General features: G+C 32.0%; 2 protein-coding genes and 1 long non-coding RNA gene across 3 annotated transcripts; 1 reads left to right on the top strand and 2 right to left on the bottom strand.

The window, feature by feature from the left end:
- Window positions 1-1484: 1484 nt before the first annotated feature.
- On the bottom strand, window positions 1485-4284 carry LOC129297227 (uncharacterized). The gene is made up of 3 exons (XR_008590155.1): window positions 3832-4284; window positions 3659-3730; window positions 1485-1687 (listed from the first exon to the last, which is right to left on the bottom strand). It is a non-coding gene; the product is annotated as an uncharacterized LOC129297227 (long non-coding RNA).
- A 4542-nt stretch (window positions 4285-8826) lies between these two features.
- Window positions 8827-10362, top strand: LOC129287172 (expansin-A10-like). The gene is made up of 3 exons (XM_054923357.1): window positions 8827-9053; window positions 9143-9431; window positions 9541-10362. The coding sequence occupies exons 1-3, from the start codon at window positions 8912-8914 to the stop codon at window positions 9848-9850; spliced, it is 741 nt and encodes a 246-aa protein (XP_054779332.1). The 5' UTR covers window positions 8827-8911; the 3' UTR covers window positions 9851-10362.
- A 4138-nt stretch (window positions 10363-14500) lies between these two features.
- Window positions 14501-15561, bottom strand: LOC129289762 (probable calcium-binding protein CML46). Its single transcript, XM_054926519.1, has one exon. The coding sequence runs from the start codon at window positions 15191-15193 to the stop codon at window positions 14576-14578; it is 618 nt and encodes a 205-aa protein (XP_054782494.1). The 5' UTR covers window positions 15194-15561; the 3' UTR covers window positions 14501-14575.
- Window positions 15562-25109: the final 9548 nt, after the last annotated feature.

The following is a 25109-nucleotide window of genomic DNA, read 5'->3' as shown; positions in this document are numbered from 1 at the left end:
ACAGAGTAAGTAGTACAAGATAATATTTTTCTTTATAATATATTAATTATATTAATGCAATTTATTCTTACATCTATCTATTTACTTTTGTTTATATCTTATTTCTTGCTTTATTTTCAAAAGAGTAATTATTTTAGCATATATCAACTAAAGAAGAAGAAGAATGACTTAATGTTGTGCCTAACTTATTTGTTGTTATTAATCTTATAATTTAGAGATCACTTGTAATTGCTATTATAATGTGTTATATACTTGTAGTTGTGATTGATGTAATTTAATAATTAACTTTAAATTATTGTGATTTATGTACTCATGCTGTTTTGATTTTAAATTTAATAAGTTATGTGATTTAAAATTTTAATAAATGTTATTATTCATATCTTTTTTTTCACATTGCTCGATTTATTGGGACGGTGGGAAGTCCCGATGTCGTCCCAATTTTTAAGGAGACGGGAAGGAAAATAAGACAAAAATTCAGTCTTGATTTTTTTTTAAGATGGGACACAAGATAGGAGTGTTCCGATCCTATGAACACCCCTACCTGAAAGAATAAAGGACAAGTTGGCAAAGATATAAAGCTCTATCAAAAAAATACCCAAGAAAGATTAGTTTTGTTAAAAATAATGCATTAAATTCTACCATCAATGTGAGAATCTTGCCAATGAATTAGCCATAAAATATACATTTTTTATAAGGGAAAATCATTCTAAGGTCCTATGGAAGTATTCAAAATACGCTGAGGTCCTATGAATTCATTAAATAGCTGCCAAATCTCTAGAGACTTAAGGGTGAATAAGTCTGAAAATAAAATTACTAATTTGTCCTCTACCATTAAAAAGAAAATTTTGCTTAAATGCATATCTCACGAAACTCATGATCAGCAATACTGAAGATTGATGCATATCCATGATTGTTGATCATGATAGGGTAATTTTTACTTCCTCATATCTATGATTATCGCCCTTGTCTTCATCTAAGCGAGGTGGGAGTGTTCATCCATTACTACAGTATTTCATCGGCAGAAAACAATTCAGTGACTGTTGAGCTAGTAAATGATTTCTTATGCATTAATACTTTCATTATTGTTTAAGGGTAGGATAATGCTTTCTGGGTACGATCATTTGATTTGCATAACTAATGGGTATGAATTTATCTGGTGTGACATTGATAAGTTGAAAAATATCTGATACGAATAACTCTAAATGTTGTCAATAGTGTATTCTTGTCATGTGAAAAAATTAGATGTGACTGGCATAGGATATATACACAACCACATATCCCTTAAGCCTTAATCAAGAAAATTTTAATTTAAAATCTTAATTCATTTGAAATAAGGTTAGGAATTGTAATAGCATTTCCCATATAAACAAAAGGTTCCAAAAATTTTTGTAAAAATTTTAGCAAAACTTCCTCTATAAATGAGACCTCCTGAAATTTCTATAACAACCATTTATATGCAAATCAATTGTATGGAGCACTGCCCCTCCACAACATACAACCGATATAAATTTTTAGATTAGCATCCTACCGATGGTTAATGTGCAGCACTTAAAATATAATCTCAAAATAAAACATATAATTGAATATTTACATCAAAAGAAAAGGCACTCTTAAAAAATAAGTAGTCAACCAGCATAGTGGTAAGCCTCTCAATGATTGGCAGGAGGTTTAGCATCAACTAGTGGATCTGAGACCAAAACATTTTCCAGTGAATAACGTCCCAACAATAAATAATTGAACATGAATAAAAAAAATAAAGTTGAAATAATTATCCAATTTAAAGAGGCAACGATCTTCATAACAATTTAGTAGACTTTTGAAATAAAAGAATTCTATAAAATTTTAAATAAAAATCTCGAACCATTAAAATATCATATCAAATAATATTATTACTTGATTGCAATAAAGCAATAAAATAAATAAATAATTATACATAACTTATTATTTAAAACCAATGGGATGTAAAATTTCTAAACAATCAAATTCATATAATAGGGACTTATCAGAACAATAAATAAATGTAAACACACAGTCCACGAGGGTAAATAATCAAATGTGACTTATGCCACAAAAACAAACGTGGACACACAATCCATGAGGGTAAGTAACCAAACATGACTGAAGCCACAAAACAAATGTGGACACACAATACACGAGGATAATGATAACCAAACGCAGCTTAAAGTCACGAAACAAATGTGAGTACGATGCTCACGAGTAATCATCCCTCCATTCCACGTGCGTTGGCCATCTCACGAGGTTAACACCTCTTATAAACACGCTGCTAGCTAAGTGTACCATGGTGCGCCAAGGGCTAACGAAACTACCGTTAGCAACCGGTGTTCTATATAAAGTCCCTTTTTAAAACCATTTTCAAACATGCGAGAAAATTATCACTTTCAATATACAATTCTCATTCTCAAAATTAAACCCGCATGAATACGCATTAAAACTTGCCAGAACAAAATTGTATATCCAATGCTCATGCTTGCATTTATTGAATAATAAAAAAAATTCAAAATCAAACTCGCATAAATCATTTTCATAGCAATTCAATAATTTTTAGAATGAAAATCCCATAATTAGAATCTGAACTTGTATTTATTGATAAACTAAAATTATCAAATCTAGTAGAGATAACTTCATTGTTGTTGTAAAAAGTACTTTAATTAACAAAATATTCAATAATTACATTATTGCTGTAAAAAGGATTTATAAAAAATGTAATATTTCAATAAAAAAATATTATTATTATATCAGTTAGAACGCTATCCACTTTTCTGTAAAGTTTTCGAATATATAACTTACTACCAACTGGTCCTTTTTGCCACCATGATTGCTCTTGAATCCTAATACCAAGTTAATACCATAGTTAGTTTCTTCCATAAATTTTATTTTATTTATTTATTATTATTATTATTTTAACACTATCAATTCAAAATGATTGACAATGATGACGTAGACATTCTTAAATTCAACATTTCTCAACATTTATAGATATTCCAAAGATTAATATATAAATAGCAAATTAGTCCTTGGATTATCAAGTAAAGAAACACTCTTTCAAAACATCTCTATCTCTAATTCTAACTTTCTTTATGGAGAATAGCTGCCTCCTATAATAATTTTAATTATCAATAATAAAATCATCATATATCTTCCACCATCTAATAAATTCTTCCTTTCAAGCATTTTATCGAATATCTTATTATATTTATCAAAGTTTAAACAAATACCAAGTCTCTTCTTCCTCACTATCCTTTCCAAAATTTCTCAATATTAATATTTGAGCTAATCAAATTTCTATCATCTATTTAAGAGAATTTTCCTCCAATTATTATCTAATTAATAATAAAATAATTATCATGTATATCTTGTCATCATAAGCCTAATTCTCCTAATAAGCACTTTATCAAATATCTCAGGTATTATCCTTAATCCATAATTCCCTCCCACTTTCTCTTTTAATTTCATTTTTCAAAAATTTCACAAAATTAATATTGATTTCAATTCACTCAAAAGATAAAGCAACCATCATTATTTAAATTTAATAATGCTTCCCAGCTTTAATTCTTTTCCACTAACCAATCTCATCTTAAAGAACACCGACCTCATCTTCCTCTTACAATAACTACAGCAATTTAAGTAGGACACTTACCTCAAATGAACTCCTTAACCTTTAATTTCAACTTGAAAATGCATCTTTATTTTCTCCACTCCTAAGTTGCAACTAAAACAGAGGGAAGAAGAAAAATTTTCAAACCTCCCTCTTACCATCACGTGCACACAGCAAAAAAGAAAGGAGAAGAAGTAAGATTCAACTACACTCACATGATCAACACTGCTGCAAAAGAATAAAGAATGAAGTGGAAGATCAAAACTCCAACGTGCACACCCAAACCAACACGTGGAATCACAGAACAGGGGAGGAGATAATTTGCAGCAGCACAAACGAACAAGAGAAGTAGAAATTCTGCAGCGAGAGACAGTGGAAGGAAGAAGGGGATGATGCTGCGAGTAAGGGTGGAAGAAACATACTCGGACTTCCAACAACAGCTCAAATCTTCACGTGCTTGCCACCCTTCGTCAGACAGAATGGAGAAGGAAAAAGAAGGGCTCGGCGGTGAGAAACAAAGGAAAAGGAAGAAGCTATGAACTAGGACAGCAACGACATGCTCGTGGGCGCAGCGATTAAGTTGAAGATGAAGGAGGAGGAAAGAGACGGAGATGGCATGTGTTTTCTGGTTCAGCTCCTCTCTCCCCCACTCTCTTTAGAAAAAAAAATCCAAGGGAGAATGAAGAAGCTGTGCTCGCCCGTCTCTCTATCTTTTATTTATTTATTTTAACAGAATGGCATTTTTGTAATTCTACCTTGACCCAAAGCTAAAAGATGAAAATGACACTCTTGGCCTCATGAAAAATGGAATTTAAGACCTATTAGTTATGTAATTTGCATAAAGTCCACTAGACCACAATTCCCCCTTGACCTATTTTTACTCAAAAAATAATGAAAATACACTTTAAACACTTTATGATAATTTAATTAATTTAATTTGGTTATTATTATTTTATTATTATTGTTATTAATTTTTTTTGGTCATTACAATTCTTGTGTTGTCAATATGCTATCGATAGTTGTCGATACATTATATTGTGCAGGATGACTTGTAAGAATGCTTATCACTGCTGGAAAACATGTATTATATTATGTTTTTTTTTTCATATACGAGACATTTTATATATTATTCTCAAGCATTTGATACAAGCTTTTTTTGTTGAAAAATCTCTATTATGAAACAACACTGCTTCTTGTCAATAGTGGATGAATGTGTTGTCATTATGCTGTGTACAGTTGTCAATACGTTATGTGTGGTGTAAATTGACTTGTAAGATGACAAGTTCTTTTAGAAAACATATAATATATTTTTTTATATAGGAGACATTTTCAAAATTATGACCAAGAAAGTATGTAATATGTTGGGGGCAGTATTAGAACAAGAACAATAAAGGAACGGACAACAAATAAAGAGTTGACAAAAATGATATCATCGAATGAGCACACACATGCTCTTGTTTAGTATGGTAAATAAGTGGAATACCTTGTGCACATGCATGTGCAGCAATCAAGCTAGTTTTTAACAATGTGTATAATTTTGTAGATGAATGTTACAAGTTTACCGCTCAATAAAAGATAGATGCTAGCAACATGAGGCTGGTAGCCGCACATGATTGTCCATGTCCATAAGCACTGATGGTGACAAATTTATTTACCCAAACCTGCTTGAAGCTATCAATGACTATAAGGCTTTTGGGTAGGCCAAAGCGTAAAAGAAAGGAATCTCAAATCCAAAACAAAAGGGTTTATCATTGTGTAAGATGTCATGAGATTGGTCATACCTCTAAGACTTTCAAAAATCCTAATCCATGCTAGAAAATATCAGAGACAAGTGTACATTTTTATTCATGTATCTGTAATTTATTTTTTTATTTATTGCACCTAATGTATCAACACTTGTCAATAAAGAATGCATAGCTTGCCAATGAAGTGATAATTTGTAGTCAATGACTAATGGTAAGTAGTCAATTGATTCTTGTAACTAGTTGATTTTTAAAGGAAATTACTGCACCTAATGTATCAGCACTTATTAATGAAAAATGCATAACTTGTTAATATAATAATAACTTGTAGTCAATGGCCAACTGCAAGTAGTCAACAGGTTCTTGTAACTGGTTGATTTTTAAAGGGAATAACAGCACCTAATGTATTAACACTTGTCAATGGTGAATGCATAGTTTGTCAATATAGTGATAACTTGCAATCAATGGTCAATGGCAAGTGGTCAATAGATTCTTATAACTAGTTAATTTTTAAAGGGAATAACAGTACTTAACATATCAGCACTTATCAATAGTGAATGCATAGCTTGTCAATATAGTGAAACCACTTCTCAATTGCCAATAGTAAATAATTAATAGGTTCTTGTAACTTGTTAGTTTGTAAAGGGAATAACAGCTTCTAATGTAACAGCAATTGTCAATGGTGAATGAATAGCTTGTCAATATAGTGATAACTACTTGTCAATTAACAACGGGAAGTAATTAACAGGTTTTGTAGTTTGTTGATTTTTAAAGGGAATAACAGCACCTAATATATCAGCACTAGTCAATAGCAAAAGCATAGCTTATCAATAAAGTGAAAACCACTTGTCAATCACAGTTGGCCACTTGTCAACATTTAATTAATAAAACAACCTATTTGCCACATTTACAAACTTATAATCATCATTTATAATAACATTGTCTAAGTTAACTATATGAAATGGGCTAACTATATAAAAAGACATGATTATCAATAAAGTTATATCCTAAAATTCTATCAATAATCTTCTATTTCCTCTTCTTCCTTTCTTAAGATCTTTCTAATAAGGGTATGGCTTCATGCTCCTTCATGTTGTTATAATGACTCAATAGTTACCGTAGAAATTCTATCTTCTTCCTATAGAGGTCATCCTGCACCACAAGTCAGTCTTATAAGGTATAATAGAAATTTTTCAACAAAAAAAGCTTGTATCAAATGCTTGAGAATAATATATAAAATATCTCCTATATGAAAAAAAAACATAACATAATACATGTTTTCCAGTAGTATAAGCATTCTTAAAGTCATCCTGCACAATATAGTGTATCGACAACTATCGATAGCATATTGACAAAACAAGAATATACTATTGATAATATGTAAAGTTATTCGTATCATATATTTTTCAATGTATTAATGTCGCACTAGATAAATTCATACGCATTAGCCTTGCAAATCAAATGATTGCAGGTATACCCAGAAATCATTATCCCATCCTTAAACAATAATGAAATCATTAACGCATAAGAAATCATTTACTAACAATCATTGTATTGCTTTTTGCGGATGAAATACTGTAGTCGCGGATGAACACTCCCACCTTGCTTAGATGAAGACAAGGGTGGTAATCATAGATATGAGGAACTGAAAATTACCCTACCGTAATCAACAATAATAGATATGCATCAATCTTTAGTATCGCTGATCATGGGTTTCGTGAGATATGTTTCAAGCAAAATTTTCTTTTTAATGGTAGAGGACAAATCAGTAATTTTATTTTCAGACTTATTCACCCTTAAGTCCCTAGAGATTTGATAGCTATTTGATGAATTTATGAGACCTTAGCATATTTTGAATGCTTTCATGAAAACTTAAAATGATTTTTCCTTTTTATAAGCATTTATTTTGAAGCTATAGACTTATCCTGACCCTAATAAATCTTGAAATAGAACACAACTTTAGTATAAAAAGAAAAAAGAAAGGTGAAAACAAAAAGAGGGTACAAGAGAGGTTATAAAAATTAAGTGGGGTATGTCCTATGTACGTAAGGGTAGTCACTCCCATGTGAAATACTAGTTTCCAAATTATCATCTGACCCCACTCCCCCTCCCATTTGTCATTTAAACCCCCACTCTTGGTCAATTCTCCACTGTCATCCCTGCCGACGCTTTGACATAGGTATTGGACCGAAATAATATTTCTTCCAAGCACATACTCCCTTTAATCCCACTTATAAATTATATTTTAAAAAATTTATTTGATCTTATTTATAAATTACGGTACAGCTTTTTGGATAATATTTAAAAGATATTTTTAAAATTACTCTTCATAAAAAAAAAGTAATATAATATTATTTTTTGAATTTATTATATAAGAGCATATTTAAAGTTTTATGCACGTTTATTCCTTATACTTTTTTTATATTAGTATTGATGAGTTTGGTAGAAATAACTAATAAAAATAACCCAAGGAATATTTATCAATTTATAGTTTAAGAGGGAATGTGAAATTCTCTCATGAATGAATAAATCATTTGGACATTTACTTTCTACTTTAATTTGCCCAATAATTGTGACTAAACAGTTTGAATATCACAGAGACATGTATAATTGTATCCTGGAATTGTCAGTTGTCTCTAGCAATTGGATTGTGAGAGTAACTTTATTTTACGTTGATGAATAATGGATTGAAAAGAGAAGAATCTATCAAGCACAAGAATTGTTATGGGTCACTGTGTAAGATGTGAACGAAGAGTAGAGTACTGTAGGTGAGAAGAAGATGGGTCATAAGAAGTATAACTCTTGGGGCAGCGTGCGAGTGAGCATAATAACTAGGTAGGTACTTGGTGTCTGCGGTTAAGAACAAATATCACATGTTTGTATTTAATGGCGAAGCAGCCCTTGCATGCATGCCAGCCAAACACGCATGTTTTGTTTTCGCCAAATTCTAACAAGTAGGTAGCTATAGGGCAGTCTTGTGCATGTGCACATTCCTATCATTCCCACAAATTCTACAAAACCATCCTTTCAGTATATGCACAGGTAAAAGGCCCTCTAAAATGATGTTCGCTTCCCAAAAAAAAAAAATCAATTAGAGCTTGCTTAGCATTGAATTTACTGCACCAAGGAAAATAACCAAGAAGCTTTTTTATCATCTTACCTTCTCAGGATTAGGATATAAATAGAGGGGTGGAACCAACAGATCAGTTATTTGAAATTCACATGGAATCTACTTTTCATTGAATTGGATTAAAAAAAGAGACTAGTTTTCATAAAAACAGAGTTCCTAGACCGTTTACTGCCTCGCGCACACACAAACATACATAGATATTACTGCATTTGTATGGTCCCAACAGCTCAAAATGCCTCAGGTCATCTCTGTCATGAGGTTTGACGTTGATTGGCCTCTATTTAATCTCACTCCAATCCCCCCTTCATCTCATCAAAACACCACCTTTAAAGGTTCACCCTTCTTCCTCTTCCTCTTCCTCATCTTCATTCTCTTCCTTTATTACTCTTTGTTGCTCTGTACCAATATTAAATTCCCATATTTATGCGGGAAACAAAAATGGGTCATCTTCATTTTGGTTTTCTTCTCCTGGTATTTGTCTTCTCTGTTCATGGATATGGCTACGGAGGCTGGAATAATGCTCACGCAACTTTCTACGGGGGCAGTGATGCTTCCGGAACCATGGGTACGTTCAGAAGTTGTTTCTTTCAGCATTATTGACAGATAAAAAGGACGAATAACATGTTAAGATGTTGATGTGAAATTATACTGCAGGAGGGGCATGTGGGTATGGAAATCTATACAGTCAAGGATATGGGACAAACACAGCAGCAGTGAGCAGTGCTCTGTTCAACAATGGACTGAGCTGTGGTGCATGTTATCAGATTAGATGTGTGAATGATCCACACTGGTGTCTTCCCGGCACTATTATTGTCACTGCCACTAATTTTTGCCCACCAGGTGGTTGGTGTGACCCTCCCAACCTTCATTTTGATCTTTCCCAACCTGTTTTCCAGCACATTGCTCAGTATAAAGCCGGCATTGTTCCTGTCAGTTACAGAAGGTACAGCTTCTTTCATTTGCCCTCACAGTCACAGTCACAGTGATTTTCAGAATAAACATGAGTAAATAACAATGTTTTCTTGTTTGGGTGTGATTGAATGGGATTGAAGGGTAAGGTGTAGAAGAGGAGGAGGAATAAGATTTACCATCAATGGTCATTCATACTTCAATCTGGTGCTGGTTACAAACGTTGGTGGAGCTGGAGATGTGCATGCAGTTGCAATCAAAGGGTCAAGGACTAGATGGCAAGCCATGTCGAGAAATTGGGGCCAAAACTGGCAGAGCAATTCTTACCCCAACGGTCAAGCCCTTTCCTTCTTAGTCACCACTGGTGATGGTCACTCTCTCGTCTCTTACAACGTTGCCCCATCCACTTGGTCCTTTGGCCAGACCTACACTGGACGCCAATTTCGATATTGAATTGAATTCACCCTAAGCTCATTTTAGCCTTCACAGAAATTAACGACTCTGCATGTTTGTTTGTCCTTAAAAGTCATCATTCCCTGGCTATGCTGCAGTGGATTTGTTATCTTTGGGAGCAAATTTGTACGTCGATTAACTTTTTTTTTTTAAGGCTAAGATTCGACAGGCTGAGAAATACGTGGATGGAAGTATTAGTTTGGTAAAAGAAATCAGAGTAATAAGAGAAGTAAATCAGATATTGTTGGAGGGTGTGGTTGTTTCTAGTATGCCTCCAGAGTGGTTCTAATAGGGGGGGGGGGGTTTCATGTGCTCCTAGATACAGCTTGTGATAATGATTTCATGTACTATGACGTACAACTTGTGATAATGACAAGTCGTTTATAAGAAAACCTCTCCAGCGAGCAAGTGGGATCCTTCTTACTTTGATTGTAACAAGCTGTTGAGCATGCTTTAAATGTTGTTGGGCTTCAATTATTTATGAATAAGAGACATCACGATAATTATAAATACCTGACATCACTTGTGCTTATGAACAGTACCTCCTTTTTAAGATTAAGTCCATACATATATGTATATATTATTGACTTCTTGATATCAGCTCTAATTTCAATAAGGAAGTACGAAATTCCATGAAATGAAATGTAGCCTCTTCCTTCAGTTTTACTCGTGGCATGGCAGGGTCTTTATTTTATTTTTTATTTTTTTATCCTCTTTTATAACCTTTTTGGTGGGTTTATTTTTTTTTTATTGCCATGGTTAGAGTTATTTTAACTAAGTCTTATATTAAAGTCTTGTAAGAGAAGCGAGGTTTATAAATTCAAAAAGTTTTTTCACCAATATACTAGTCTTATAAGATGAATTTTTCCTTTAATTTTGTGCTAATAACATGGACGCTTTCACTAAAAGATCAATCTCACAAAAAGGTCAATTTCATTGAGTGCACATTGAAGTTTTTTTTATTAAACTTGTACTCATGACAACTATCTTATTGTCATTTTTCTTTTTAATTGTTTTGGCCTTTTTATTTTTTGACTCGTTTGACCCACCATTTTTGTCTCCGCTTCATTTAGTGGCATGCTTGAGGTTGGGCCAAATGAGAACCGATTTCCTTTCGTGTTTGCCCTCAATATTAGGAACATTTCACTGAGTGGGGAGCCAACTGTTCCTTGCATAGAAAACATCTGCTTTGCTCAAGACAAGAGTGAATATAAATTCCATTTGACATAATATTGTGGCCTAAATGTTCTTATCACACATCATCTGCAACAAATTCAATTTCATCACAACATGCAGGACAAAATATCTAGTCCCTTCGCGTTCGTGTATGCGTAAATCAATCAAAATTTAGAACTAGTTTCTGATATTATTTATGTTCTGAGCTTTCTGTGTGGACACATAAACTTTCCAGATTTGATATCTCCTTTGAATGAACCCATAAAAAAACTTTAAAGTAAATCTGTATTAATAATTTATAGCAATATTGATTTAAAGAAATGAAGTGTTATGATTAATTTACTGCCTAACTAAAGTTTACTTCATATTAAGGAGGGATAAATTTGAGCCCATCAACGTGATAACGATCAGAGTATGGACCCCTTAGTTGGTAGTTAGTTATAATCTTAAAATTCCTTGATTGTATAATAACACATGCAAGTGGAGCGCCTTTTTTAAAATAAGTTGTTAGGAAGGATTTTTTGACTGGATTTCTGATAAAATATGATTATGTTCCTTTTAATCATTTTGAAAGCAGTTGCTTCAATTATCATTTATTAGAATATAGATCTAATAGCAAAATTCTTTGAACATGGCAAGATCTTTGATTAGCAACTTCAAGGGAAAAGGTTCACATCAGAGTTGCCTCCATCATGTTATACATTGAGCAACAAAGCTCTAATCTAATTGAAGTACATATATAGCTCGTCTAACTACGTACAATATGTTAGGTTTAAGAGAATTTTAGACACTATAGACATGTATGGGAAAGGTGGAAAAGTCCAAACGCATGAAAGTTTTGGATGGCCTGCAAAATCCATATGATAAAGAACAGCGCTTAATTCTAGACCTGAAGAATTTAGTATAACCTTGGAGGTAAAAAAGAAGGAGTTACTTAAAATGAACCTAAAGTGTAATGACTATATGTTTAGACTATAATTATCCTTCAAAAACTTGTTCTCTTTGGCCCTTCCTGTTCTTCTCAACCTATGCTTTCTGTAATTCTATGTTTTCTCAACCAATGATGGTTCTGCATATCAACCAATTGGCATAAACTCCTAACAACTAATACTAACTGCAAAAAATATAGTTGAACTAACTTAGTTATAGCCTCTGTTGACCTCCACAAGCTGGAACATGTTGTTTGGACTAAAATTGAAATGATGCCTATTCAAAAAGACACAATGATTATAGCAAGAATTGGGCTGAGAGAATGAAGCATTAGGCCCAGCAAGTGATTCAATAAGAGTAAGGTTGGTCCACATCATGATAAAATGACTTAATCAAGTAAGAATAGGTCCTTGAATCTTTTAAAACTTGAAACCACCAAATACCGTTGCCTCGCATGAAACCATGATTTTAAGGGGCCTAGAATCTCACAAGATCGTGACCCTCGTCTATGGATGTTTCGGCAACATGGGTTGGTAGCTCATCATCGACATCACTCAGAAGCAATCTAAAACTTTCACAAGCTCTATGCCAGTCTTTATCCTTTGTTTATTTTACAATTTAGTTTAGTTTCATAATTTTTCCATTGTAATTTTGCATTCACGTACATACCAATTAATCAGACTTAATCCTTTCTATCTCAACTTGCATCTTTGTATTTGGGTGAATTAAGGTAAGGAAACTTGAAAACCTAATTTTACTTGAGATTCAGCATCTCTGACATGCTTAGTATTTTAATTAGTTTGGTTGATTTGTTTTCCCAAATGCAAACATATGTATATCATGCAAATTCAGCTATTGGCTTTGTGTAGACAACAGCGAATTGAGTAGATGAAGAAAGGGGCGGCAAGTGAATGACTTTTGCTTGAACCTTCCACGCATCAGGTGTAAGACAATTTTCTATATGCTTAGTCCTTTCATGGAAGGTGAAATTGGCTGCTGTCTGAAGTGCAGATTTGTTACCACAGTTTATCCAATTAGAAATCCATCCTATTTATTACACAAAAACACATACTTGTGACAAAATATTGTGTGAGATGCTAGAAAATTGCAAATGTTTTTGTAAAATATTGATCCAATCATTGAGTTTATATATTATGATTTGCAACTGGTAAAAATAGGGTTGGGTGTTATTTAAAGGATGTCTTGTTGCAGCCAACTGAATGTGTTGAATAAGAATATAAGTACTTCAAATCTATCAATTTTTAACTGAGAATCGTAATTTGAATCCAGTGCATAAAAAATTTTATCTTAAGGCTAATTTGTTGGTCTGTTGGGAAAAGCAAAATTAAGTCTGGTTTAATTTGAATACAGTGCATAAAAATTTTTATCTTAAGACTAATTTGTTGGTTTGTTGGGAAAAGCAAAATTAAGCCTAGCTAACTAATCAACAAGTTTGGGCAAAGAGGGTACAGGGATTTGGATCCTCTTAAAAGCTGTCCCCTCAACTTCCCTCAGCAGCAAGAAATTCCAACCACCCTACAATTTATATATAATGTCTTACATCTTACCATATCATCTCATATTAAAATAATTTAATTATAACAATAATTATTTCACAATTTATTTTATCACTTTAGATATATTTTCTATACTAATGAGTCAAAATGATTTTTTTTATTTTCAAAAATTTGATTTGAAAAATTACTCTACAAATTTTTCTTAAACATATATTTGTTAAATAAGTTAGTTAGAATTTGAATAAGCTATATTGTAGGTCCTTACAAGCTTCTAGGATTATTCAGATTCAGATTATTTGTAAGAATCTATCATCTAGTTTATTTCTAGCTTAACTTATTTTTTGAATAACCCAAATTATAGGTCCTCACAAGCTTTTAAAATTATTCAGACTATTTGTAGGGATCTATCATCTAGCTTATTCAAATTTTGGCTTAATTTATTTAATAAATACCTGTTTAAAAAAAATTTGCAGAGTAATTTTTTAAAACAAGTTTTAACTCATTAGTAAAAAAAATATCTCAAAAGTGATAAATTAAATTGTGAAATAATTATTTTTAAAATTAAATTATTTTAATATGGAATGATATGGAAAGATATGAAATATTATATATAAATTATAGGGTCAGGATTTCCTGCCGCGGACAGAACGGCTTTTGAGAGGATCCAAATTCGAGGTTACAAGGAGGTTACAAGGAGCAAGTGTTGAACCAGATGTCCCAAACAAGCAAACACAAGCTTTTATTTAACTGAGTTTTTTTTTTTTTTTGCCAGTATTTAACTGAGTTTGTAATAACAATCATCATTCAAGGCGATCAAGTTCCATTTTACCTTGCAGCATTATTAAAAGGAGGTTGAAGTGAGACTAAAAACAAATACAGGGGAGAAGGGTATTGATTCTTTCAGATGGGTTGGTTTGTTCAGGTAGCATTTATTTTGTAATTCAATTGCCAAGTGTGGAGTTTGAACCTTCATCATGAATACGGGATTCTGTTTAACCTTGATGATGACACGCGCACGCACAGCGGAGATAGAAATTGGTTGCTTGATCAAACAATATGAATGACTGATTTTTAACAAATGTTTAGACTAAAGAGGAAGAAATCAGCAGAAGCTGTTCTCCATGATCTTTACAAATTCCTTAAAATCTATTCTTCCATCTCCATTCTCATCGAAGTTCTGGATCATTTTTTGGCAGTTCTCTCGTTCTGCTGCTGCTCCGTTGATACCCAGAACACGCAGAACTCTCTGCAGCTCCGTTTCATCAATAAAGCCATCTCTGTTCTCATCAAACACATCAAAAGCTTGCTTCAGCTCCTCCAGGCTTGGCTCCTCTTCAAACACCTCAGAAACTTCACCGAAACTATATTTTTCCTCAAGTTCCTCACTTTCTGAGCTGCAAAAAAGCCCCAAATTTCCCATCACCATTTTCACTTCGTCCCTCCCAAGAGCCCCATCCTCTCTGCTTCCATGAATCAAACTCTCTCGCTGGTTCCCCACAGAATCTGAGACCCGTTTCTCTATTCTAACCTTTGAATTAAGTTGGGACAGAAGGAAAAGCCAAAATTTGGGAAAAAATCTCAGTATTTCGTTAAAAACTAAAACTGTACCTAGAAGAAAATGGTCTAACATGCCAAATAAGGGGTTGGAACTGGAGGTAACATCATTCTGAGATGTTTTTTCGTCTAATTGAATCATGCAATAAAGTTGGTCGGTAACCATCGCTACAGAAACTCTTCAAAGCGACGTTTGAGTTAAAATTGTCGGGTCCCTCTATAGGGGTGGAATTGTTATGTTGTTAGAAGACGAGAAGGGTATTGTATGATTTGCCGGAATGGATTGAAGAACCCAGGGAGGGTCAGTTGTATATATAAGGTATATGAACCTGGGATGATCCCAGAATTTGAAGTTTGAATCCATCAAGTAAAGGTCAGCTTTGAAAGGTAGAAGAAATTGCTCGAGAGAATGGGAGGAAACTTCCTCGCCGGCTCCAACGAGAATATGCTTAAATTTTATAAAAAACGAGGTCATTTGGAAGAAAAGTTGGGGGAGGATGACCTACTTTTCGGTGTCTGTTTGTGGTGGATGGAGTCATGGAGATTGTGTTTAGAATTTTCCCGAATGACTGAGAAAGGCGAAGTCAAAGAATGAATAAAAAGAAATGCAGTAGTTTCGTGGAAGGGAGTGAGAATATTTAAGCGTAGGTCAAAATTTCGCGTGAATATTTAATGGAAATATCACGTTCCACGTTACGCATTTTCCTTCAAGTGGCACAGTGGGGTTCCTCAACTAATAGAAGAGTGAAATTATGTTAATCTTATCAAATGAGCCCCATACACTAACGCCGTATATGCGCCAAAGAATCTTCGCTCTCCGCCTTTGATTTCTCATGTCCAAGATCGGACCTGTCAACGCGGCCAGCCGAATCCTGAATCCTCAACACGATATTAGGACGGCCATTGGAACTAGAGGAGAAATTGCTCCTCGATGCTGTCGTCACCCATTGTATCAATTTTAAATTCTTCTTTTTTTTTAAATATAAAATATTTTTAATTAAATCTCACAATAATAAAATAATTATTTATTTTTAAATTTATTTTATATTTTTATATTTTTTTATAAAACGTTTCATCTTAAAATAAATATAAAATAATTCATTCAATAAAAATATTTTAAAAAAATTAATAATTACATTTTTTAAAAAAAATATTTTATATTTATTAATATTTAATTTTTTTAAAAAATATCTTACATAGAAAACACATTTATAATTATGTAAACAAACTTTTCTATCTAATAGCTTTTATCGGAATTAAAAAATAATTAATTTTAACTAGTATTTTTAATTTATGTAAAACTATTAATATGCATTTATAAAAATAATCGATACTCTGACAAAACAAAAGCATTATTTTGTTTTGCGGCCCATCAAAATAGCTTTGTTCATACGGAAACATCATCGGCCGAAAAAATTGAAATATAGTCAATATGATCATCACAGTTTAACAAACAGTCCATGAGACTTGTCAGACCTGTAAATAATTACATCTTATTTTATTGAATAATTAATAATTAATAAAAATATTTAAAATAAATTAAATATTATATTTATTATATTGAATATACAACTGTAAATTTATATATTTATAAATTTATAAATTTTTGCCAAAAAAATATAACTATAAAGATATAATTTTTTTTTAAAATTAAAATAATAATTAATTTTTCATAAATATAAATTAATTAATAATAATTTATATAAAAAAAGGGAAACAAATAAATTATAAATTCATTGGATGGGTGACGTGACCTCTGGGCAGTGGAAAGGAATTTGCAAGGCATTGAATGTTGGGCTCTGCATCGTTGACGCGACGCTCAATTTATTATTCCATCCCGTGGGCCTTGGGAAACCCCAAAAACTCAAAACAAGTTAAAAAATAATTCTCAGTATTCCAAAGTCTAGTTAAAAAGATTGGGCTTTTTATTTTTTCAAGTTTACAGCGACCCCATCTTAAAAATACATAAAATGTTAAATAGTGGTTGACTGAAGTTTAAGAAATAATCTACCAATACAAGTACTTGATTTAATTGGCAAAAGAATTATTTCAATTTAACTAGAAGCTTTGAATTTGAATTTTAGAAATATAACCATATTTCCCAAATTGGCTCAATTTGAATTAATTGAAACTACTAATTTTGAGCTGCAGATGATTTAGCGCCAACAAATTTTAAGAGACAATCTATACATAAAATGGAATGAGGTAGGGTAAGCTTTGGGTTACTGTACATGAAGAGACCTTTGTTCGGAAGCTGCATAAGAGGAGAGAAAATGATACCTTGGAGATCAAAAGTAAGATCCCATTCTCAGCCGATGCTTGTTAATTAAAGAAGGGAAAATTGCAAGCAGACAAAAATGGGTTAGGAAGAGAGAAAATTGTAGTTGGGCTCATAAAGAATGAGAGTTAAATGTAAATTGAATTGACCATGTCCTTTGCATTGAAATGAAAGACACCATTTGTATCTTTAAGAATTAAGAGGATGTTCTTTTGATTGAGTCACACTACTGCCTGGAATAATTTATTCCTGACAGAGTCATATTATCTCAAAAAAAATTTATCCATAATCTATTGATGCAGCGCAGTCACCTTGTCTAAAATAGGGGGCTTCTTCTTCCTCTTCTTCTTTCCGAGTAAGAGACACAACTTATTCAAAACGTTAAAAGTCCATATAAACGACGGCCCAATCCAAAATAGGGGGATGCTTTCATGTGTATGCATTGTATGTAATTTGGAGAGACTTGAGGCTATACGAATACGCATAAATTTCAAACTTTAATGTGAAGTAGAGTTATGATGAATAGAGTGTAAGGGGAGAAAGGCACACATGTTATAATTCTCTACTAATTAGATCTAAAACTTGAAATTATTATTGGTGTAATACACATCAAAATACTAAAAATTGAGTAGGTCACTAAATTGATCAAAACATTGATTTAATGGTCAATAGTTAAAATTATAGATGAATCGTGATCAAATCAATCATAAACAAATCATTTATTAAATTGGTCAAGACACTAATTTAACAGTTTACTGGTTCAATTCGGAGGGTTGATTTGGATTTTCATACTATAATACACATAATGCCTAGTTTCTCCTATTCAAATTATAAGATACTTTCAAGTTTCAATTATATTTTACATACTAATAAAAATAGTTATTTCCTTAATTTCTTGCAAGAAAATTACATCTCCCTTCCTCTCTTATCGCTTTTAGCTCTTTTCTTCCTCCTTCTTTCTCATCGTTCACACTTTGACCCTATTCACCTATTCTTCATCTTCCTCCTCTCTGGCTAGTCATTGTTCCTTCTCTGATGGGAGATTTTTGACACTCTCTTGTGCCTGATGCTTGTCTATGAAGATTTTTGGATCGAGGAAGCTACCTTCACCCTGGTGAAGCTTTAGGCCACTGTTATATGTGGCTCAACAGCAAAAACCTTTGTTAGAAGGATTGGAATGACATGGCTAATGTTGTTAATGCTCTTTATGGTCATACCATGAAGACACATCGACCATTTTTATTTTCTATAATTGTTTTAATTTTCATATTTTTTTCAGATCCATTTTCTCCTTCTTTAATTAGACTTATATGCTCACTACTCATCACTGTCTCCTCTCATCTTGCCTCCTCTATCCTTCTCTTCATTTAAAAAAATCTAATTGACACACACATTCAAATTAGAACCTCCATCATTAAGAAGTATAAGGTTGAGAAGAATAGAGAGGTAGAACAGAAAGGAAAAAAAGAGTGAAAATGGCATGGCATGCAAAAATGGGATTGAGAGTTTAAGGCAAATTTTTTTATTTAAATTAAGGGTAATATAGTAATTTGATCAAAAAAATTAATGTCAAAAGAGTCCCTTAGGACTTCAGTGTAATTAGATTGTTTTGTAGGATTTATTTATCATGTGCTTTTTCAGCAGTCCTTATATGACATTCTCCCTAAATGGATTTGGTTTTGTCATGTCCTTTTATTACAACTAGGAGCAATATGTATTTATGGCACTAGTTATGAGTTATTTACTCATTTTGTTTAGTATGAAAGAAATAATGCCTTGTGAAAAGTTATATAAAGCTAGAAATATGAGTTAACTTGTAAGTTAGGAAAGAAATATTAATGGAGGTCCAAACCTTAGCTTGGATCTTGAAAGTTCATTTTGGAATGACATATCTTGTTTAGATAAAAAAAAATTAGAAGAGCTTTGGTTATAACACTTCATTCAAATGAAAGCTTGATTTTATGGGTTCTGTTTTCTCCACACCACAATTTAGAGCCTTTTCATCATCATTTGTGATGGACACCATGGCACGAATGACATGGCATTAATGACAAAGAAGTTTGAGGATATTAATCATAAGCATGGTAACTTGAAAGGAGTCTTAGGCAAGGAGTAAGGACCTAACACTTTCAATCCAACGTGCCTAAAAACCCTTTACAATATATTAGAGATCCAATGACAAGAGTCTGAATTAAAGCCATGAAGTAAGCCTTGTTTAGTCGTATGCAAGAAGTCCAAGAACTTGGAGAGCATTAGGGCACTCCTCTCAAGCCTAAAGGAGAGCGTCTATACATGTATAATATGCTTAAGATCCAAATCCATGAAGAGTGAAACCCAAGAGATGCAAACTCTAGCCCAATGTAAGGAAAACTACAAGTGGAGCCTCCTGCAAGCAAAGAGGCATGAAACCCTAGTGAAGAAGTTAAGGGTGGCGTGATTTTGAATCCTTTATGATCCCTTAATTGTCTCCTTAATTGTTTTTTATTTTAGTGATCCATTGACTTGACTCCCTTTTTTTAAGGAGCAAGACTAGTCTTAGTTTCTTATTTTTAGTCTAGTCAAAGATTATGGTTAATTATATTATTAATTTCTAATTTTTGTAATCCGATAATTTTAGGATCACATCTTTTAAATTATGTGGCTGAATATTTTCTCCTTTATTTATATTATTTTCTTTCTCCTTTTAGTATTAAGAAATAGTTTTCTGTATAAGCCTATGTAGATTAGACATGCTCCCTCTTGTAAAAAGAAGAGAAGTTAAATGAAATTATTCATTTTAGAGTTTATAACTCTTGTGAGCCTTAGTGTTTTGTGGTGGCATCCCGTGTGAGAAGCAGACATGATGAAGAGCGTGATCAACTCTTGTGGTGTCTTCGAAGGTTGAGGTTCCTCGAGACAGGTGCTCTATAGGATCTTATCCTTGATCATTATCTCATTATTTATTTTATTTTTTCTTTATTTTCATCATAAATTTCGTCCCTTTCTTTTTTTCCTTGTGTTTTTATTGTATTTCAGGATTCTGTCCTTAAACTAGCATGATTCTGCTTCCGTGTCCCCTATCAAATTGGTATCAGAGCTTTAGTTGCTAGTTTGCTAGTCCTGGTTCGAATTCTTATCCTTTTTTCATCTTCTTCTTCATTATTTGTCAATTTCATCTTTTTCTTTATCTTGAGTTATTTCTTTTTGTGATAATCTCTTATCTACCTTATCTACTTCTATTTTTTAGTTTTTCTCTTCTTATCTTTGTGACTTTTTAATTTTATGTTAGTTCTCATTTTATTAGCCTAGTAAAAAAAGAAGAAAAAAATTATTACCTAGAAATTTGTGCAAAAAAAGGCAAAAAAGTATTAGTATGTTAAAAAAAGGAAAAAATTCAAAAATTGAAAAAAATTATTACAATTTTATATATATATATATATATATTGTTGTGAGTTGTGATTGAAGAAAAAAGCTATTCTTGAATTCCAAGTCACTAAGAGGTTGCTTAAAGAGAAAAGTCAACTTAGGTGGTAAGAAAGTCTTCTATTTTGGTCACTTTCTTATTTTTAATTTTTGGTAGCACTTTGTAAATTCTCTACTCTCTTATTTTATTATTTGTGCTACTCTTCTATTCTATTTGGCTTCTTATTTTTGTCTTTGAGTATTTGACTCTTTGACTTTCATTTCTTTCTTTCCTATTTTTATTTGTCACGTGTGATTTTCTCTTTTACAAGCTTGATTTTATTTGAAAATTTTGCATTCCTATTTGTTTCAAAATTTCAAAAAAATTGCAAAAAAAAAAATCCTCTTTTCATCTTGTGCTTGTTTTCTAGTTTTTTTAATTTAGAAGATATTCACTTGGTTATTTTTTAGTTTCTTGATTTGTGTTTAGTTTCACCATTAGATTCTATCCACAAGCTTAGTGAGTGGCAAAAAGCAAGTGTATTTTTATCATTAAAAAAGCCATTATTTTGTTTTTGTAAAACAAGGGTGACTTTATTTCTCTTGAGAGTAAACACGTGAGTTTGTATGTGTGAGGATCCATTTTTAACTTATATGATTTCTATTGTTTTTGTGAACATGAGTAACAAGGATGAATTTTCCAGTGTCAATATGAACTCTATTTTAGAACTTATTAAAATACAGTTGCAGCAGTTTGGCTTAAAACTTGATCATTGGTTTCATAACGAGGATAAAGATGAGCCAGAGACTTTCCCTTCTAAAGGGAAGAAGCATGAGACCCCTAGCAATGATGAGCAGTATGAAGAAACCCCCTTCTCTTAAGAGAAAGAAATCCTCAAAACATGATGTTGACTTACCAGACTAGCTAGTAAGTATCCTTCATTTAAGGGTAGCAATAATCCAAAAAAATACCTTGATTGGGAAATGAAGATGGACCAAATCTTCATGACTCTTGATGTTTGAGTCAAGAAAGGTAAAAACTATTTCTTTGAATTTCACTTACTATCCTATTTATTAACGACAAAATTTACAGTATAAAAGAAGTCAACTTGGGAAAAGGCCCATTAAAATGTGGGAGAAGCTTAAAAGATACTTGAGAAAGACTTATGTCCCCAGCTACTACTACACAGAGCTGAATAAAAAATTGAGGATATTTTCTCAAGGATCTATGACTGTGGAGGGGTATGTGCATGAGTTGTGTAACATCCTGATTTTTATATAATAAAGAAATTGTGGAATTTAGGTTTTGAGGAAAAAAATGATAATAATAGGAATTTATATTATTTGAGGTTATTTAGAAATAATATTATGATTAGGTATTTAATTATGAATTTAAAAATTTAAATTTAAAACCACATAAGCAATATTTAGTTAAGATATAATACATAAATAATTTTTTTTATGTGTGTGTTAAAAAAAAAGAGAGAAGGTAGAAGGAACAAAAAAAAGGGGGTGGAAGGTTGTTGTTTCTAAGTCCCACATTGGTTAGATGAGGAAAGAGAAGAGGTGCCTTCATGTATAAAAAGGAGGGGGTGTATGCATTAAAAAGTATGAGAGGCTAAGATGCAATTTAGAGGAAATTGCAACTTTTGGCCCAAAGGTTTGAATAATTAAATTCAAACCTATAGTTTTTTTTTAATATAATTTTGGGACTCACAATCCCATTTTTATATTATTTTTCTCTCTTCCTCTCACGTTGCTCGGCGTTTTCTCGCAAGGGGGAATTATTTTCTTTTTCTTCAGGTATGTTCTAACTTTCCTGTTTAGATTAGCATTTTAAAAATTTATTTAATTATAAAATTAATTTTATAGTTATTTTCTAAATAATATTAGCTTTCTAGTGATATGATTATTTTGTAGGATAGAGTAAATATTTTAATTAGAATTTTTCTATAGGGTAGTTAATCTGATGATATGATGGATTAAAAATATAGGTTAAAACTCTTAGGGATATAATAAATATTATAGAATATTTTCTTGAGGTTGAAACTCATGTTTAAGAATTTTTGAGTTAAAATCTAGATCTATATGGTTGAATTTATGTGGAATTTAAGATGTAAGGATAAACCTATGATTATTAAATATTTATTTAAGTATGAATAGGTATTTTTGAGGTTATAGAAAGGTGATTTGAGACTTCAGGATAATTTTAAAATTTAATTTATTTTTGAACAAATTTTTAGAATATAGAAGGATGAAATTGTGATACTAGAAGTGATTTGAGGATAAAAAAATAGTTTATTAGGGTACGAGAATTTTAGAAAAGAATTTGGAAAGTTAAATGAAGCATAAATTTTAAATTAGTGTTAATATGGATTATAGATCTAAGACTTTCTAACTATTTAAATTAGAGTTATTTATTTTAATGTAAAATTAATATATAGTATTGTGAAATAATTATGTAGATTATATTGACAAAGATAGTGATGAAAAAGGAGTTGTGAAGGGGAACTTGTTATTCAAGACACAAGGTAACCATTATTAATGTGTTGTGATGGGTGTGTTTGTGAATGGTTATGTGTTGTTTTATTGTTTGGAAAAATTATGAATTATTGAAAATAAATACTGTATATACTTGTTTGAAATTATTGCCAAGTGGGTCAAAAATTTATTTTTATTTATCATGATGAGATATTATTATTCGGATATATTCCTGTTTGGATATTTGAATGATGCATGACTTGTCAGGGTATTTTAATGTATGGTGTTAATGGAAATTTCTGTTCGGTTAATTATTACCACGTGGTAAGCCCTCATTGGACCCAATGAGTGACGTGTCGCTTGGTCCAACTCACCTTTGGCCGGGTGATTTGGCGTCCGAGCATGGCGAAAGGAGGATATAAGGTATAGTCATGCAAATTAAATACTTGTTCGGTTTGTTTGAAAATATTGTTCGGTTAAATGTTTTGTGTGCCCACTTAGCAATCGCATGATTAGTTACAATCGCATGCATAATTACATATTAATTTTTGGTTACTGGGACTTTTAAGTCTCATTCCCCGTGGTTAATATTTTTACAGGAGCGAGTCCGGCTGAGAAAGCACCAGAGGTGTAACTATGGTGTATGAAACACCATCTTTTACGTTGCCTCTTATTTTGGATTATACAATGTATCTTGTGCCAACTTAGGACATATCTTCTTTGTGAAGCATGTAAACTCTAATCCTTTTTATTAAAAGTATTTATTTGACCAAGAGGATTATATTTATCTCTCTTGATTCATGACCTAATTTAAATATCATGCCATGAGGATCCTGACTGTCCCTCATGGTTCTAATTACTTTTTTGAAATATTTTAAGACCTGTGGTATATTGTCTTGGATGTATCATGGTAAGAAAATTTTCTACCATGATAATGGTTTTAATAATTTATGAAAAATCGGTTTGTATTTTTGAGGGTGTTACAAGTTGAATATCTTGAAATTTCATGCAAACATTTAAGAGAATGAACGTGAAGCAATGTCAAGAATTATGGATAGCTTGAGGCCAGAGTTGAGAGATAAGCTTGACTTGTACACTTTTATGGACAAGGAAGAGTTCATACACAAAATTATAAAGTTGGAGCAGAGAAATAAGAAAAAATGTTCCAAGTCTTCTTAGAAAGACTCCAAGGAAACTTTCAAATGGAAGGAGTCTAAGGCCAAAGATACATCCAAGGCCAAGTAAGAAATGAAGACCAAGTATGAGGGTAAAAATTCTAATCTTAAACCTTCTTCTTATTTATCTAACACTTTTCCTATTAAGTATTTCAAGTGCCATGGTGTGGGCCACACAGCAAAAGATTGTAGTAATAAAAGAGCTATAATCTTGAGAGATGATGGTGGCTATGATAGTGTGCATGAAAGTGATAAAGATGATGTTGTTGATGATGATTTTACCTCCCATGAATCAAATGATGAGCTTGAATGCAATGGTGTTGTTGACTTTATCTTGATGGCAAGAAGAGCTCTTAATATTCAACTAAAGGAGGATGATGTGTAACACACCAAAAAAAATTTTTTTTAAAAATAATTTAACTCAACCATAGTTGGGTTACAGCCACCCATCACATTTTTATATCAATAATTTCAATATAAAATATTTTATAATTGGCTTCAACTCATACACTATAACATTTCAGATAAATTTTTACCCCCCACATGCCATTAGGCTAAATCACATTTGTCCATCCTTATACTCCCAACAAGTAAACTAAATCACATTTGTCCATCCTTATACTCCCAACAAGTAAAATAAGCAATTTAGTCATTTTTCAACATAAACCAGTTATTTGGCCTTATAATCATGCCATTTTAACCAATCCAAAGTAAACCAAATATTAAAATTACAGTCATCCAAATTGTACCAAAAATAGAAATAGTTT

The sequence above is a fragment of the Prosopis cineraria genome, unplaced genomic scaffold, assembly GCF_029017545.1.
Source record: "Prosopis cineraria cultivar Desert tree isolate PC_DT_omini unplaced genomic scaffold, ASM2901754v1 PC1, whole genome shotgun sequence".
NCBI lineage: Eukaryota > Viridiplantae > Streptophyta > Magnoliopsida > Fabales > Fabaceae > Prosopis > Prosopis cineraria.
Note: the sequence above shows the minus strand (reverse complement) of the source record. Positions and strands in the feature narration are given on the sequence as shown.

Bases quoted from the DNA above. Each gene is read 5' to 3' on its own strand.
- LOC129287172 (XM_054923357.1), top strand. From the start codon at position 8,912: ATGCGGGAAACAAAAATGGGTCATCTTCATTTTGGTTTTCTTCTCCTG. The intron at 9,054-9,142 runs GTACGTTCAGAA...ATTATACTGCAG, and splicing joins TGATGCTTCCGGAACCATGG to GAGGGGCATGTGGGTATGGA. The intron at 9,432-9,540 runs GTACAGCTTCTT...ATGGGATTGAAG, and splicing joins GTTCCTGTCAGTTACAGAAG to GGTAAGGTGTAGAAGAGGAG.
- LOC129289762 (XM_054926519.1), bottom strand. From the start codon at position 15,193: ATGGTTACCGACCAACTTTATTGCATGATTCAATTAGACGAAAAAACA.